At 33.8% G+C, this 18,479-nt stretch overlaps 2 protein-coding genes across 3 annotated transcripts in view; one reads left to right on the top strand and one right to left on the bottom strand.

The window, feature by feature from the left end:
• LOC148952055 (uncharacterized) overlaps nt 1–6,256 on the bottom strand; it is a 318,887-nt gene extending 312,631 nt beyond the window's left edge. Inside the window, exon 1 of the mRNA XM_089089125.1 lies at nt 5,808–6,256. Within this exon, the coding sequence (XP_088945251.1) occupies nt 5,808–6,242 (435 nt within the window). The 5' untranslated portion in view covers nt 6,243–6,256. The remainder of the gene's footprint in view (nt 1–5,807) is intronic.
• An 80-nt stretch (nt 6,257–6,336) lies between these two features.
• The window catches only part of LOC148952054 (uncharacterized), a 29,806-nt gene continuing 17,663 nt past the window's right edge, over nt 6,337–18,479 (top strand). Inside the window, exon 1 of one of the 2 annotated variants that reach the window (XM_089089518.1) lies at nt 6,337–6,410. Coding sequence is in view for 1 of the 2 variants with exons in the window: in XM_089089517.1 (XP_088945643.1) it covers nt 6,595–6,597 (3 nt within the window). In the remaining variant the exon portion in view is untranslated. Of the gene's footprint in view, nt 6,411–6,475; nt 6,598–18,479 lie in introns of those variants that run through there. The other variant, XM_089089517.1, reaches the window with a different exon arrangement.

Below are 18,479 nucleotides of genomic sequence, written 5' to 3'. Positions count from 1 at the left end.
GGGGTTCTCCCCTTAGTCAATACCACGCTCTTTACGTTAAAAGTTAAAAAAATTTTGATTCAGAAACCCCTGAATCACAAAGGCCGTTTAATTAGAATAGATAGCTCTTTTGAAAGCACTAAAAAAAAACTGTAGCGTAAAGAGCGAGGTACTGACTTGGGGGAGAACCCCCTCACATACGTTATAATTTCTGTTCGTTTTAAGTTCTAATATTCCTTCTTACATTTCAGTTGAAAAACTTGTTTTTTTTTATTTAATTTCTGATCGTTTTTTAAATAATGCTTGGATATCCGGCGCCCCCTTCCTCAAACTGTCCCTTACCCCAAAGAAACATCCTCCACGGAAATATTCTCCAGAGTAACCCCCTCCTCTATCCTCCCCCCCCCCTCCAGAAAAAATCCTTCCTGAAAATGGTTGTATACTTCCCAATAACCAATAAATAATGCTGGCAAGTCCGGCACCCCCTTCATGGCAATTTCCCTTCCCCCATGAAAACTTCCTTCATAAACAGATCCTCCAACATAACCACCGACCCACCCTTCCCTCCCACTACCAGAAAAGAAACCTCCTGAAAACTTCTGTATACTTCCCAATAACCAATACTATATGTTAACATTGGGTAAAGTTCATAACTTTTAGCCCTCCCTCTGGGAACTTCGGGGGATTAAGTCATCCTAAAAGACATATTTATCATATTTTCGACCATGCTGAACAAAATGGCTATCTCAAAATTTTGATCGGGTGACTTTGGGAAAAAAATAAGCGTGGGAGGGGGCCTAGTTGCCCTCCATATTTTTTGGTCACTTAAAAAGGGCACTATAACTTTTAATTTCCGTTCGAGTGAGCCCTCCCACGATATTCTAGGACCACTGGGTCGAAACGATCACCACTGGGGAAAAAAAATAAACAAACAAACAAACAAACAATTAAACACGCATCCGCGATCTTTCTTCTGGCAAAAAATGAAAAATTCCACATTTTTGTAGATAGGAGCTTGAAACCTCTACAGTAGGGTTTTCTGATACACTGAATATGATGGTGTGATTTTCATTAAAGTTCTATAGCTTTTAGGGGTCTTTCCCCCTTTTTTTGAAAATCAGCCAAATTTTTCTCAGGCAGGTAACTTTTGATGGGTAGGATTAAACTTGATGAAAGTTATATATTTAAAATCAGCATTGAAATCTGATTCTTTTGATATATCTATTGGTATCAATAACCCGTTTTCTAGAGTTTCGGTTACCATTGAGCCGGGTTGCTCCTTACTTACAGTTCGTTACCACGAACTGTTTGATAATTAATTGAGGCTTGATAAACAGGTATTAGCTTTATCATGTAAAGTCAGCTAGAGTTTCCTTTGTATCAAAAGAACATTTAGACGGTTTAGCCTGCAAAGCTTTTCTAAACTGTATAAAACAATGACATGATCAATAGTTGAATACTGCACATCTGTGTGGTATCCAACAAGAAAATCTGATTCACAGCTTATTGAAAAAGTGCAAAAACATGCATAATTTTTTTTTTCCATATTTGAAGTACTTGCCTTGCTCTTTTGAGTGTAGACTAAGATGCTTGAGCCTGCCATCTCTCCAATTCTGGAGGAATAGATTGGACTTAGTTAATGCATTTTGAATTATTAAAGGTGCTTGATTTCTTTCAGTTTAACCATTATTTACCAACATGGCAGAACTCATTAAACTTGTGTCAGAAAAAGGTTTTAAGAAAGATTTGACAGGGTTCCTTTTTACACAGGTTCATTAAATCATGGAAAATGTTACCTGACCATGTAGTTTCAAGAAATAATGTTACAGCTTTGGTTGGAACCTCTTTTTGTGAAGGGAAATATATAAAACCATAATATTTATGGCATTTGTATGATATGTTTTACTCAGTGTGCCTAAATAGAGTTCAATGAATTTGTTTCTTTGTCCATTCTGGTGTATTTGCTCATTTTTTTAATTTTTTCAGCCTAGATTTTGTTTCTTATTGTGGTACCAATCAATACCCAGGGGTCCAATACTTGTCTATTATTTATAACAAGACAAGCCTATGGCTTACTTAATTTTTGTTTAAAATAGATAAATAAAATGTTTCCAGTAAATTTTGAGCAGTCTACATTTCTGACCTACAAATAAAGTGAATATACTACTTGATCCCTTTTCTATGCTCTTTCTGAATATAATAATTTATTTTGGGGCAAATTCAATTTTAGGCCCTCAAAAGGATACTTTTTTGTCTCATTATAGATATGATTTAGATACCTCTGTTAGTGTCACTTTTGTAACCCATGAATTGAATCAACAGTGATAGAATTGAGAATAAAAAAACACACAGCAAATATATAGGCCTAATATGGGCTATATATTTGCATGGGTGCCCATAAGGGGGGGGGGGAGAGTAGGGGGGGCCTACCCCCCCCCCTGGCTGAATGATGCTGCCTTAGTTTTATATTTTTGTTCTGAGATTTCTATTATATAGCATTAAAAGTGCCAATTAGACCAGGTCACCCCTCCCCTGGAATTCAGCATATGGGTGCCCATATATATTTGGGTAAGGTTACATTAAAATTGAATATTACCTTATATTGCAGCTTGGAGCAATCTAAGGATTAGATTGAGCTCCAGAGTTGATGATTTTAGCTGAATTCAGGATTAATCTGTTCCAAATGTAATTATTATATTCAGAAAGAGCATAATTATTAAATTGAGAAATCCACTACATGGCTAATATGGGAGTAAAGTTCATTTGTGATGCAAATGGATGTTATATTTAGATTGAGGATGCCATTTGGTAAATTTTTACCAAATCATATTATTGACTTACAAATAAAGTAAACATACCACTCAATGCCTTTTTTTATGCTCTTTCCAAATATAATAATCATTTTTGTTGGAAATGAATTTTACCCCCACACCTATGTATACAAATTCAATCAATCAATCAATTTATTAATACTAAAAACAAAACAAATACAAACTTAAAGTTCATACACACCCAAGAAGCTCAGCCTGTAAAGGGCCAACAAAACAAATAAGACACTATTATAAAGCACATAAAAAAAACAGAAAAAAAAAATAATTAAAAAAAAAAAAAAATGGATCAAGAGACATTTATGAAAATAGGAGAATTAACAGGAAACTTCACAAATAACTGAAAAAAATATATATAAACGAAGAAGAGATTGAAAATTAGGATTAAAAAAAAAAAAAATCAGAAAAATATATTGAATGAAAAAAAAAACATATAAATTACTATACTATACTATACTATATATAATTACTATAATACAATACTGGAAAGACTCAGTGAGAACCTGCCTTTGCAGAAAGAGATAGAGGGACATCAGGAGGGATGGAGTTCCATAGTAAAATAGATTGATAAACAGGAGACCTCTGACCTGCTGTTGATGATTGCTTAGGTAAAATGAACCTGCAATAAGAGCTACGTAAAAAAGAAAAGTACCTACCTGAGCCTGACAGAAAGAAAAACTGCTGCAGAGATGGTGGAAGTGTACCTAGAAAAGCAGAATGTGCTAAATAAAGGTAACTTTTACCCACAATACGATCAAGCAGAGCTATTCCGGTATCAGTATAAAGATCAGGGGAAGGGTAAAAACGAGGTAGAAGAAAAGTAGCCTTTACTGCCCTATTTTGGGCTCTTTGAAGTGAGCAGAGAAGAGATTTATTAGTACTACCCCAGACAGAACAGCAATAAGAAAGGTAAGGAAAAATAAAAGCATAATAAAGAGAAAGCATAACATCTGGGGGAAGAAATGAGTTAACCCTGTATAACATTGAAGATTGGCAGAGGACAATGGAATGGGTATGAGTTATATGGGATTTAAAAGAAAGAAAACAGTCAAGATACACACCAAGAAATTTCACTATAGTAGCTTGCGGTATAATATCATTCCCATAAGTCAGGATGGTTGGCTCCCTTGCATCTCTCATACGATAAGGGGTTCTAAAGTGTACAATGGCACTGTTTTGGCTGTTGAGAGTCATACCATTTGACCAGCACCAATATTTTACTTTATCAAGAAGACCTTGAGCTAGGGAAGTAGCAGATGGCAGGTCCACTGCAGCAATGAAAAAGTTACTGTCATTAGCAAAAAGAATAGGGTGCACAAGGGGATGAAGACCATCAACAATATCATTATTATAAATTAAAAGCAAAAGTGGTCCAAGCACAGAGCCCTGTGGGACACCTTTCACAATAGGCAAGGAAGAGGAAGAAGTACCATTAACCAAAACATACTGAGATCTTCCTGAGAGGTAAGACCTAAACCATTCAAGTGGGACTCCATGCACTCCAAATGAAGATAATTTAGACAAAAGAACAGAGTGAACAACCATATCAAATGCCTTTGAAAAGTCAAGAAATAGGCCCAAGACAAACAAGCCCTTGTCAAGGTTAACACACACAAACTCTATTGCATCTGAAAGTGCATGCAAGGTAGAAAAACTGGGACAAAAGCCATACTGATGGTTAGTTATGAGAGAATTACCTGCAGTTGTATTAGTACTAAATACAAATGAAGAGAGTCTACAATACACTACTTTTTCAACAACCTTAGAAATTACAGGAAGGAGAGAAATAGGTTTATAGTTTGAAATTAGAGATGAATCACCTTTTTTAAACAAAGGTACAACATTAGCAACCTTAAATAAATGAGGAAAAACACCAGAAGAGAGAGGTTAGTTATGTGTGAGATGGGGTTAGAAACAAACTGACCAATTTTTTTAAGAACATTACAGCTCAAACCAAAACCATCAACTGAATGGCTACTTGAAAGCTGAGAAATAATGTTAGAAATGTTGGTATCACTGCATGGGAAAAGGAAAAATGACTTTTCTGCTAAGGGAAAACTACTTACTCTGCTGTAGGGTGGATTAGGAACTGAAGGAAGTGAGGTGCAATACAAATTGAAGGCGCTTGCTGAAGAATTTCTGTCCACAAAAGATCCATCAGCTTTCCTGTAGCAACAAGGGGGGACTGTTTGAGTTTCTTGCAGAACTCAGGGTATATTGCAGAATTCAGGGTATATGTTTGCACATTAGGGGGGTAGGAAATTTTATTTCTGATGTAAATGAGAGGTAAGATTAAACTTTCCCTGTACCCCCCTAATGTGCAAATATAATAACCTGAATTGGCACATATAGCTAAAATTAATTTCCGACCAAAATTATTATTATATTCGTAAAGAGCACATAAAAGGCATCGAGTGGTATATTCCCCTTATTTGTAAGTCAATACTATGATTTGGTAAAAATTACCTACAATTCCAGGTATATATTAACACATTAGGGGGGTGGGGGTATATATTCTGTGAGTATATAGGCTCTAAGAAATTCATGAATTTCTTAGAAAAACTGGAAAAACAAGCTAAGTAGCAAAGATAAAGGCTCTCCCCCTGCAAAATGTGTTAACTAGGATTATTCTACATAGGCTAGGCTATTAGGGCTATGGAGTAAGAATTGTTTTCTTAATATGTTTCCTTTTATCCAGCTGGATTCCAAGGCTTAAAATACTGGTTGGCCAGTTAACTAATTTAAAGATTTGTATATACATACACTCTCAAATTAGCCATCTGGTGGTATCCTATTAACTTGTAGGCTATGTTCACTTTAGGCTATTTGTAGGTCAGAAATGCAGACTTCTCAATATTTACAATGATTCCTTCTCAATAGCCCAAGTCCTAGTCTTCTACAAAAATAAGCCTTAGAGTTAAGATAAGAGTCTAAGCAAATTGACTGGGTGTAACCAAAAGTTCAAATGGGATTGTAGGCTAGGCTACTCTGAAAACTTACATCAAAACTTTCTCCAGTGCAATTTAATGGCTTCTGGGTATCACCTGGTTGGTTTGACTCTCCAAATTCTGAATCTGTAGAACAACCTTCATCTTCTTCATCAATCCATTTGCTAAAGTCAATTTTCAACCAGTGCTGCTTCTCTTTTGATTTAAGGAGGGATGGCCAAAAAGGTCCTGCTTCTTTTTTCTTTAATATTAATTGTACTTCCCTTGGCTGGATGAAAATACTACACTCTTCAGGCACAATCTCTTTATAAAGTTCAATGACAACTGTGTATACTTTATTGTTTTGACTGTCATGTTGCCTGAAGTTTACTTCTTTTAGGTATATATTAATATCAGGGTTATTACAATCAGGTAAAGATATTGTCAAATAAATACAATTTGTCCTTTGAGCCCAACTGACTGGAGGGATCACACTGTTCTCATTCATGGTCTAGAACAATCTTAAAGATCTAATTTAAAAGTTTTGCCAAATTTATAAATTGCTGTATTTTCCGAGTTAAAAGATTTAATTTTTGTCGACTAATAGCCTAGGCTAGTTATTTCAGTTTATTTCAAAAATTTAAGTTCAACCGCCAACCGTTAAGTTATTTTTAAGGTAAGGTTAGCTATATTTTATTAGCCTAGTTGCCACAGAAAAGCTAGAGTAGTCTTTGTTATCCTATTTAATAGCATCATGTCTGCTAAATCATGCTATGGTACAAAATCAGACCTGAAAATAATTTACAGCATTGTTGCAACAATTTTAGGCTATTTAGTGTTTGGCCACTTCTGAAGCAAACATGGTAAACAAACAAAAGTAGGCTAGTAGCCTGCCAATTCAATTACTTTCCCCCTACCCCCATAATGTGCAATTATATACCCTGAATTGGTAGCCTAGGGTAAAAAAACAGTGTCCAATTGAGCAAAATTAGGCCTATGTAAAACTAAAACCATTGCATCTAGTTACCAAAGAGGAATTAAGAAGGATTGGGTATATTACTGAATAGCTAAAAATCTAAGCTATTCATCAATATGGTTATTATTAAAATTATTTAAGATCAAACACTTGAAATTATTAGTTTAGGGCCTATTGACTTACCTACAGGGACCTCTTTTTGGAAATACCAGTTATCCTATTTAGTGTTTTAGTTTTATTTATATATTAACAGAAATCTGATTTTCTTCTGATTCTAGAAATGTAACTTATTGCTTGATATTTATTCTATAAATCACTAATATTAAATATAATTTTCCTTTTCAATTACTTTTCAAAACAGAGACCACATTTTCAATTTATGCTGACAAATCATTAGTGAAAATTTGACCAAGAAGGTGGGGTTCTGGTTACTGCCCTCACATGGCATGATGCTGACATAATTGGGGTGGTCCAAAAACCCTTTGCTATTTTCCGGGAATGCCAAAGAAAAGTGGTTTTTCTCAATAAGAGGTCTTTTACCCTATATATAGAGGGGTAAGTTTTTTGAAGTTCATATTATTGACGTTCAAATAAAGTAAACATACCACTTGATGCCTTTTTTATGCTCTTTCCAAATATAATAATTGTTTTTGTTGAAAATGAATTTTACTCCCACCCCTATATAGGCCTATATACCAATTCAGGGTATATATTTAGACATTAGAAGGGGGGTAAGTTTTATTTCTAATGTAAATGAGAGGTAAGTTTAAACTTTACCTCCAACAATAATATGAGTCAATAATATAAACTGAAAAAAATTTACCTGTACCCAACTCCCTTTCTGATGGACCATATGTAGCCCTAATAATATATCTGTTTCCATTATTTGTTCTGTTTTAAACCCTTTGTGCTGTGTAGACTTTTAAGATATTCAGTTTTGTCCAAGTGAGTATTGAATATTAGATAAAGAATATTATTTTAAACAAGTTGAAAATGGGAATAATAATGAATAGAAACATGATGATGTGATTACTACAAGTATAGACCCCAGCACTGCACTGATTAGGGAAGACCAGCAGCAGTGGGGCCAAAAACAGTGCACCATGCCATGCTGCCGGTAAGATGTCAGGGGGGTGTTGCCAGTATGATGTTGGGGGTGTGCTGCCAGCATGATCAATGTTGACCACAAACATTAACGTTTTCATCAGTCTTTCTCAAATCACAGCTTAAATTTACAACAGATTCAAGTCTATTCATGAGTTCAAAAATTCACAAGTTGCTAGCTAGAAACTGGTCTTCTTTTTTATTCATCAAGAGAAGTAAAAATCTGGTAGAAATAAAATGGCAGTGTGTTTCAGAACCCTTGCATAATACAAGTAGTTGAAGTATCTATTAGTTATGTATTCTTAACATAAATAATTATCAAAATTAGTAGTTTTTTTTCATCAAGCATTACTGCATACAAAACTTCAAATACTTTATCACAAAATTTGTCAGTTATCTGGGTAAAAACTTTGAATATAACTTTGAACTTAGAAGCTTAATTTTTTCATAATGCCCTTTGCCTATATCTGTTTTGTCACCTTTAAAACAGTTGAAATGGGCAACTTTGATATTGATTTTTTTTTGCTCTTTTGGATTCCTGAAAAGCCTTCTTGTATTAAAAACCAGTTTTTAATAACAAATTTAAAAAAAAATACATTTTAAAGTTTTTTTGGGTTCCTTTATAGAATATGTCATGTAGGCTAAGGCTGAACTGCTCCTTTTTTATTGCTTTTGGCTGCTCTTTTGGATATTATTCATTTTTTTCTTTTTGGGATTCATTCCAGATTATAAACTGATAAATACCTAATATCAGTCAAATTATAAACTGCATTTAAAATGAGTAAATTTATCAAACTGAAAAATACATGATGAACACTTCACATGAGAACTCTTCAATTATAATGAAACAAAAAACGCTTAATGGTTTATTCGGTATGAAGAAAAATAAAGTGCCAGCTATTTTCTTAGGTAAAAAATGAAAAGCTCATCCGTTTTAAATGTAATTAAATGAAATAATAAGCTGACTGAAGTAGCTCCAAAAAAATTTGAGATTTTCATCCTAGTTTGTCACTTTTAATCCAAGCAAAATGTTAGGACACTTAGTATCAGTTATTGAGTTTAAGCTTTGATTTCCAAATGCTCACAAAAATTACCAAATTTAAGAAAGTCACAGCAATAAGTCACCTGTGGTCAAAATACTCAAAGACTCCTCTTTGATCCCCACCCAGGCTCAAAGCTTCTGCTATGGTCATTTCCACAGAAATCTCCAAAGAGTTTCTTTTTAAAATAGCTTTCAAGCATAGTTAGGGGTGTTTAGCCTTTTTTGCTTTTCTTTAAAGCTTTGAAAAAAGTGTTATAATATTTCAAATGTTACATTTGTTATATTTGTGCATATTGTTGAAATTTTTTAAACCACTGTAGATAAATAAGAATGTTGCAACATCTAGTACCCTGAGGTCATAAGACTGTCAATGACTCCTCCTTGAACCTCCCAAATTGAAAGCTTTTATTATGACCTGGCCTTTTAATGTAACTTAGGTGCTGGACCAAGGGTGCCATTGTCACTTGAGCACAACATTAGGTGGGGATGTTGATATTGCTTTTGTCACACCAATTCATTTTAGTGTGAATCTGCCTGGTACTTATGAATGAATGTTTTCAAAGTAAACCCATTTCATCAATAAGAAAAAAATGGGTTGGACACATATGTCCCTTTTCCTTTGGACAATAAAACCATGCAAGTGCTGTATCAAGTATAACTCATGAAAATCTTGTTAATTTTTGTCAACTTTTTGGCATCCCTGCTTTCAATAAAAAAAAAATCAAGGTTCTATCACTTAAATATAATAACTCCCTATCTCCCCCCCCCATCTGGATACCATCTTGATAGGATACCATCTCTGCTTTAAATAAAGAAAAATAATTAACTTATTTGTACCCCTGCTTTTAAAAAAAAATCTAGTTATTATCATTTAAATATGATAGCTCACTACCCCCCCCTCCTCTGGATACCACCTTGGTAGGATGCCGTCTCTGCTTTAAACTAAAAAATATAACTTTATGGGATCCCTGCTTTCAGTAAAAAAAAATTCGAGATATTATCATTTAAATGTAATGCCTCCCTACCCCCCCCCCTCTGGATACCACCTTGATAGGATGCCGTCTCAGCTTTCATTAGAAAAATAATTTACTTAATAATTAACTAGGTCACTATATGGTTCAAACAAGCACCCAAAATAACATTAAACAGCTTAGTGTTCCTTGAAAAAAAAATTGAGGGAATAAGTAAAGGGGTATAAAGACAACAACAAAAATGTCAAAATTATTCAGATATACCTCAAATTATTGGAAAACTGAGTCATAGATTTGCCATGGCATTCAAAAAGATCCAAAGAATCTAATTAAAAGAGAGTGCACACAAAAGCCAAATTAGGTCAGTAGCCTATGAGAAATTGCAAAATACCCAAGACAATGAAGAAGTCCTAATGGGGGGCCCTGGGTCTATCAAAATATTTCAATGGTTTCCCAGGGAATTTGATATCATTTTCCTCTGTCTCCACTATAAATGAAAAAAAATAATTGTCTTTTTGGCATCCCTGCTTTCAAAAACAAATGAGGTATTATCATTTGAAACAAATAGCCCCCTATCCCCCCACCCCCTATAAGCAATAATTTACAATTTATTTATGAATCATGTTTTTGGTGTAACTTTTGGTTTGATCTTTAAATCCCTAACCTTGTACATAGCTTAGTCTATAGCTAAATTTTGTCTCAATAGAAGGGTTTTTTTTGGGGGGGGGGGGGGTAAAAATATTTCAGAAAGAAGATTGTACTTTCTATCAGGCGTTCAACAGTTGAGTATTAAACATTAAGAAAATCTTATCTAAAAATCTGCAAACTTACAATTCAGCTATAGAAACAATCTGTTGGCTGTCAATTTCAAAATCCAACTGAAGGCTGAAGCTGTATAGTAGTGAATTTGTTCTATAATTCTATTCAACTTGAAAATAAAATTCTTGACTACAAATGATGTAAGAAATAGCGATTGAGAAACTGCATTTCAAATGATTTAAACTCACTTCATAAAGACTATACTTTTTTTTGTCAACATATTAAGAACTGTGTATATTGTAATATTTGCAATTGCATATTGCATCAATCTGGGTTTTATGCAAAGTAACAAAAGAGACGAAAATTAATGAACAAGAGAGTAGTGAAGAATTATGGTATGCAAAGTAATATTTTGCAGGGAAAGTCACTGGTGATAAATTGCTAGGGGTGGCACCATGATTTTTGGGGATTTGAGGAACCAATTTTTTGGGGGGGAATACCCAAAAATTTGGGGATAGTGCAAGCCCTGCTTGATTTCTAATCAGGAAAATCAAAATACTAAACCACATTAGAAGGAAAAGCTCTGACTTTGCAGTTGACACAATAAAGAATTGCCACAAAATTAATTTAAAGTTGTTTAGGGATAAATTTTCACAAATTGGGGAGGGGGTGCTATCAAGTGGTAGTGAAGAATGCTGTGTAGACTTTTAAGATATTCAGTTTTGTCCAAGTGAGTATTGAATATAGGATAAAGAATATTATCTTAAACAAGTTAAAAATGTGAATAATAAGTAATGGAAACATGATGATGTGATTATTATAAGTATGCTGCACTTTTTAAAGTAGCAATTTCATTATTTTTTTGTCTTATTCAGCTTGATACTATATGTGTATTAAGGCCACATATGGGAAAATTTGGGAAGGGGTGAATCTTCACAAATAGGGGGGGGGGGGGTAGGAGGGGGTGCTTTTCAAGTGGTAGTGAAGAAGAGTAACTATTTAACAAATACACTACTTGGTGAATCTAAAAATATTACACAATACATTATAAACAATTAACAGACATTAAACAACCATAAATACAAGTTTTGGTGCTTGGATGTTACTGAAATTGTCAGCAATGAGCTGCCACATATGACAGTAGTATAACATAAACAAGTTTTTGGGTGGGCAAAAGTGAATATTGTATAAACGTGCTTTTTTCAGCCAGATTCACCACTAATGCTGCAGTACATATCCTCCCTCTACTTTCCCTGACCCCCACACCCAGCACAGGTTGCTCAATCTCATAATTGAACCAAGCTCTTCTCTAATAGCTCTGGGCATTGTGCTATTCATTTGCTTGTAATTTTGAATGGATTTTGACTCTGTAAAATTCACTTTGTATTATTATACTTATAATATACATGATCCATTGAAATAATATTTTTTTATTAAATTGTTGTTTTTTTTTGGGGGGGGGGGGTGCTGAATTATATTAATAAATAGCATTGATATTGGTGGGCCACATAAAGCTAAAACAAAAATCATAGGCTGTGCAATAGTGATGTCTAAGTAAAGATACAGGATAAGTCAAAGTGATACCTAAGATTGTGACATCATATTGTTACATATTCCCCGCATTTAAATAGCAACCATATTTTAAATTTGAAAGTATTTGAAAAATAGAGTTATAATTATTAACTTATCTGTTGGGCATTTTTTGACAAAGAATATCCAGAAAATCTGAACATTTCTTAGTATCATTCCATCAGAAACCATAAACTAAATAAAAATTGCCAGGGATGCCAATTGGAAGGGAAATTGACCCCTAGAGTTTGAAAATTACCTTCCTCTTTGTATCTTTGTTCAAAAAAAAAATTCTAAAAAATTACACAAAAAATTTTCTTGTTTAATTCTGGGTATGCATTTCCAGTGGGGGTTACACTGAATATCGTTTTTATGTCTATAATTCTCTTCACAGGCAAAGCATGGGCTCCTAGTACTGCAGGATAAAATTAATGACAATAGAAAAAGGGAATGGGTTGGTACCACTAATATGTGCCCACAAAATTTTCTAAATTGTGAGAAAAATATGCATATTTTGTTGAAATTCACTTTATTCAGTTCTCAGCAGATGTTTCTTACAGAATGCTGATGCAGAGATAAATATTCCACAAGTAGCACTGGTGTTGTGTGAAATGCAACTAATTTTAGTCATAATTCTTAGCACATTTATGTCAGTTCTTTTTTTGGAGGTGGTTAAAAGAAATATTTAGAAAAGCGAAAATAGCCAAAAGTCACCTTGGTATTATATATAGTCAGTTAAATATTTCTGCATTAGTATATGAAGCCACAATGCAAGGAATAGGAAATTATCAGCACTTATTAGGCATTTCAATTACAAATACGAGAATCAGAGTTTCAATCAGATGCTGGAAATAAAAAGTAATACAAATAAATGATTCCTGGAATGGACATGCCTCTACCATATTTCATGACCAAACAATAACTAATTTGATCTATCTAATAATAGTGCAAATATCATTATAAAAAGCACTAAGTCTTGTTTTCTTTTTCAATAATTCCATTTCTGTCCTATTTGCAGGTGTATTCATTTCCACTTTTGAAAGTTTTAAAATAAGAGAATCTAATTTTTGTGAAATTTATCACTGTCTATTAAAAGGATTTTATACCTATTTAAACTTTTATTCAAAAAGTGAACATAAACTGAAAAATACAATTAATATAAAAAAAAAAAATTATGGACATTTAAAAAAGGGGGAGGGACAAAATAAGCAAATTTAAATACAAAAAAGATATATATATATATATATATATATATATATATATATATATATATATATATATATATATATATATATATATATATATATATATATATATATATATATATATAAATTATAAGGGACACTAAAAAAAAGAGGGGGGGGCAATAAATTCATTTTGTCTGTAGTGAAGATAGTGAAGAGGACAAAGATTTTTTCATATTTAGAGGTAATCTCAATGGGGAGTGATGTTTGGGGTAAATGCTTGCCATGCAAGGGTTTGTTATTGCATATTTTGCAAAATAGGGGCACAACAAAACCTTCATGTGCTCAGGGGTTTCCAAACTAGATTTTCTTAGGAGCAGAGAGTATGGCACGTGGTGCTAAATTTATTTAGGAGCTTAAGGAGGGCAACAGATGCATTAGCTCTATGGAGGATATCTATAACATGGATGGATATCCCATTTTAAATTAGAAGAAATTGTGACACCAAGTAATTTAAAGGAGGGCACAGAAATTTCAGGAGGGATAGGATTAAGAAAACAAGGCAAGGATTTGAGAAAACAAATCAGCATTGTCATGGACTTAAAGGGGTTTAGTGTCATGTGTAAGTTCAAGGCATCATCTCCAATTTGATTGAGAAATGTTAGGTCATCATCAAATTTCTATCTGTCAGAAAATGCCTTAGCAAGGTTGTTAATCATAACTGAAAAAAGAAGGGGACCTAGGAGAGTACCTTGAGGTATGCCATTGTGGACAGAAAGGATTTGAATGATGATTCTGGTATTTGATAACCTGCAATCTTTTTGATAAGAAGGGGGCAACCGATTTCATCAGAAAGGAATCAATCTTGAATTTGCTGACAAGTCTCTCAACTAAAATATTGTGGTTAACATGGTCAAATGCTTTTTGAAGGTCAATGGAAATTAAATTTTGCCAGGAATTAGGCTTTTTGAGGGTTTTCCTAATGTGGCCAATAAGAGGTAGTGGAAAGTAGAACTGTATTTTAGGTTCCCAAATTACCTCAGGTTAGTAAGAGGTAGGATTTTTTCCTTCAGCCAATCTGCAAGGAATCTTTCATAAATTTTTGAGAAAATAGGACTACAAGTAATAGGTCAAATGCCTTCAAAACCAGGCTTTCTTTTTTCTTTTTAAAAGGGGTTATGAAACCCTGTTTCCAAATCATTGGAATTTGCCCAAACTTGGTAATCTTGTTAAAAAGGATGGACAAGGGCTTTGAAAGAAACTCTTTGAAAACACTAATAAGAGGAAACAGGATATCCAAAGGACAAACACTTGTTTTTCTTAGTTTTCCTATTCTTCTTTTTATCACAGACAGGGAAACAGAGGGAAAAGGGCACCTGTTGGTAATTGATCAGACAATGCTGGAAGACTCTGAATAATGGAAGCAAGGAATCTGTTTAGATTATTGGCAGGAACATCAGGAGACTCAGGTAGATTAAAATTAAGCTGCTCAAGCCTCCTGCCACAGAGCTTTTTAACCTCAGAATACCAATTTTTTGGTATATTTCTAAACAATTCTTTGACCTTATTTTTGTCATACAATTGAGCTGATTTACAAATTTCTCCTTTGATTGTTTCTCTTAGTTTATTAGGTTCATACAGTTTCCCATTCCTGAAAAGTTTCAATTTGGTTCTAATGTGTGCTTTTATAATTTGATTATTAAAGGGGTTATCACTTGAGCACATTTTTTTTTCTGGGAAACAAATTTGATACCTATCAAATAGCTTTTTGTGGAAGGTAGCAATTTTCTCATCATTATTTTTTAAATTATAAATAACAGACCTATCTTCTGAATTCAGCTGCATTCCAAAAGAAAGAAGACCAGAATTTTGAAAAGGGTGGTAAGGGCCATAAGTTATTGAGAAATAATGCTTGCAATTTGAAGAAGGGAATAACAAAATCAAAAGGTGATAACTCTCACCCAATGGGGGCAAAGCTGAGGGAGGGCTGTAAAAATTATACATATTAGTTAAAATAACATCAAGAGATGTGTTTCCCCAAGCTGTTAATATTTTAACAATTTGTTTTATTTTAAGTGATGAGCAAGAAGAATCCATTTTAAACTTGTTGGCATCACCAAATAAAAAGGACCAGCATTGGGATACTTAGAAAAAACAGAATCAGCACTTGTCTGCAACTGCTTAATAAATTTACGTTTTAAATCAATATTTTCGATTTTGAGAGTAATAGAGACAAAAGCTATTGCAATAATATTAAATGGACAAGGGAGTACTTTTGGTCTAATGCTTAGCCAGAGGATTTCATCATACTCAGAAAGACATGGAACATGGATAATTCTAGGGGAAAGGTTGCTCTTAGTAAAGAACAAAACATTGTAACCTTTTTTTAAGTGGGTGGTCTGAGGGATGGAGTTTAATAAACTGAATAATTTACCAGGCGCAGGGAACCTGGGCTGTGGGACTGTACATCAGTAACTGCTATAATATCTATTTGATTTGATTCTCAAAGTACCTTGAGTTCAGTAAGCTTTTCAAAATTAAGACTTTCCACATTAGTAACTAAAAGTTCAGGAAAAACAAGGCGATTTGGGAAACGTAATGGTTTTGAGTAGAGAGAGATATATATATATATATATTTATTAAGCCAAAGAAAACAAAAACAGTAATAACAACCACCCTGAGAAGTAAAAAAAAAACTTGTCCAAGGGGGATGCAAAAATACATTAGAAAATAATACAGGACAAAGAAAAAAGTAATCCCTGGGTGGGGTTTTAATTTATTATTACAAAGCTTTGGAGAAGCATGGTAAGAGACAGACTTACCTTAGGGATTTAGAGGTGGGAGGACAGACAGTTATATAGACGAAGTATGATGAGGAAGGGGCAACTTGTTTCCAGCTGGTAGGAAGTAAAACAATAGGGATTTATGACATGACAGTTATTAAATGCAAAAAGTCTCAAACCTGAGTCACATTGACACGGTAGGCACATGGGATAAAACAGATGGAATCTGTTATTCTGGGAAATAATTTGATTAAAACATCTATTCTAACCACAGACCAGAGGGTCTTACCTTAGATGTGATCTAGATGTTGGGGATTGGCTGATGGTTAGTAGCAGCTTAGTTAGGATTTGTAGACTATAGCCTTCGAAAACTTTTTTTTACACTTAAGCTTAAACAAAGTTATCCTAAAAACCCTGTCTATTTAAATGCATTTATTCTGCTCCAGCACATCTGTTCTAGAAAAATATATTCAAGATTGAGTCATTCTGTGCTTTAGGTACTATCTTCTAATTGTACAATCTCATGTCTGATATTTTTTTTCCTTTTTTTTTTTTTTTTTACAGGCTATGATTTCATAACAAGTTATAGTGTGCTGTTAGTTCTAGTAATTACTTCAATTTTTATTTTTGTTATACCTTCCCTTGAATGTCTTGGAATGAGTATTTTCTGGGATTACCTCTATTTGGAGACCATTTCAAATGGTGATGGACTGTTGGTTGAAACTTGTTTTCAAGCATTCTTTGCAAGGAATGCTTGAAAATATTCCTGCTTAACTATATTTTGGCAAGTTGATTGGAAAGGCTTGACTATCAGTGCATTCAAGATAGTTAGTATTATATAAGGTTAAACTATTCAAGCTAATCACAAACTTATATAAATTTTTTTGGCAAATTCAATGGTGAAATAATCCAGTTTCTATGTTGCATAATAGCAATTTTAATGGGGTTTAACTATTCAGGCAGTGATCAGCAGTCAAACTACAGAGTATCTTACAATAGCAAATTAATCAAGAAATCCAAAAATAAAGCTGCCTAAATGTTTGCTGATTTTGTGCGTTTGAATTGTTTTGTATACTTTTATAATCTTGTGTCAAGATTCCTTTTTTGGACTAAACACTGGATACTATAATAGCAAAGAAAGTTGCCTAGTGGGCCTACCCCTTTAATTTCTCATTCAACACTGTTTTTAAATATACACACAACAGGACCAACACAAAATCAGATACCCACCATGTCCACTGAAAAGATTATGGTAAATATCTTTGTCCAGCTGGGTTTGGAAGACCTATCAAAGTTGAATGCAGAATAGAACAACAAACCATGGGAATATGAGCTGGATTCCCCAATTATTGACCAACATGGAGTTGAACAGATACAGTATAGACCTTAATTGCTATGAATTGTGAATAAGGTAAGGGAAGCTTTGTAAAGCTTACTCAATTTAGTATTATTAAACTAATAAATTCAATTGCTACTGTAATAAGTATGTCCTTGCTCCCTTTCTGTGGCCACATGTAGTCCTAAGTTATATGTAAAACTTTCTGATTCTGTTGTGTTGTTTTTTTGTTGTTTTTTTTTCAAATTGGCATTATATTGTTAGCCAACCATATTGTCGTCAAAATTCCCAAATACTCAGCCAACTATGGATAAGAATTTGGGGGGGGGGAACCAACAGAATCAGCAAAGCTTTGCATATAACCAGGGAATATATCTGCCCTGTTGGGGGAGGGTTGGATGCAATGCTGAAATATCAACCATTATATTTAAAATAGTGTTGAATAGTGAATAATGTGGAACTACTAAATTGTTATTATACTGTATATATCTGAAAAAGAATCTTAACTTAAAATTACCTTAAATCATAATTGCTGGCAATAGGACAAAATCCTGTATCTGCAAGTTTAGTAATCATAGTGGAATGTATCATGTGTTGCATCCCAAGAAGTGCATCATGGCTTGTCCAGCCACCAACAACTTTAACACATCTATGCTGGTAGAGGTGACTGATCTTTCACTAAGGGAGTTCCACATACTGATGACTTTACTGGATAAGAACGCGCTCCTCAGCTTGATGTTTGCTTGTTTCCGAAAAAGCTGTCAAGTTGAAAAAGGCCAGGAATGGTATCTTCAGCATTCAGGAGTTTGTCTACTGTGTGTTGCATTGCCTCATTTGCGAGAATAAGTTAGGGGTGGTGGTTTAGGCTTTTGAAGACAGGATGAATAAGGGATATATGTGTCTAATGCATTTTGTTGCCCTTTTCTGGACTGATTCTAGGGCTGCTTTGTCAATTTTGTTGGCTGGGCACAAAATACACATCCCCAGCTCTACTCTTGGTCAAACTAGACTCTTATAAATC

The sequence above is a fragment of the Artemia sp. Qi Xiang Cuo genome, chromosome 5 (genome assembly GCF_049724085.1).
Source record: "Artemia sp. Qi Xiang Cuo chromosome 5, ASM4972408v1, whole genome shotgun sequence".
NCBI classification, from domain to species: Eukaryota; Metazoa; Arthropoda; class Branchiopoda; order Anostraca; family Artemiidae; genus Artemia; species Artemia sp. Qi Xiang Cuo.
This window is presented reverse-complemented; position numbering and strand designations above follow the sequence as displayed.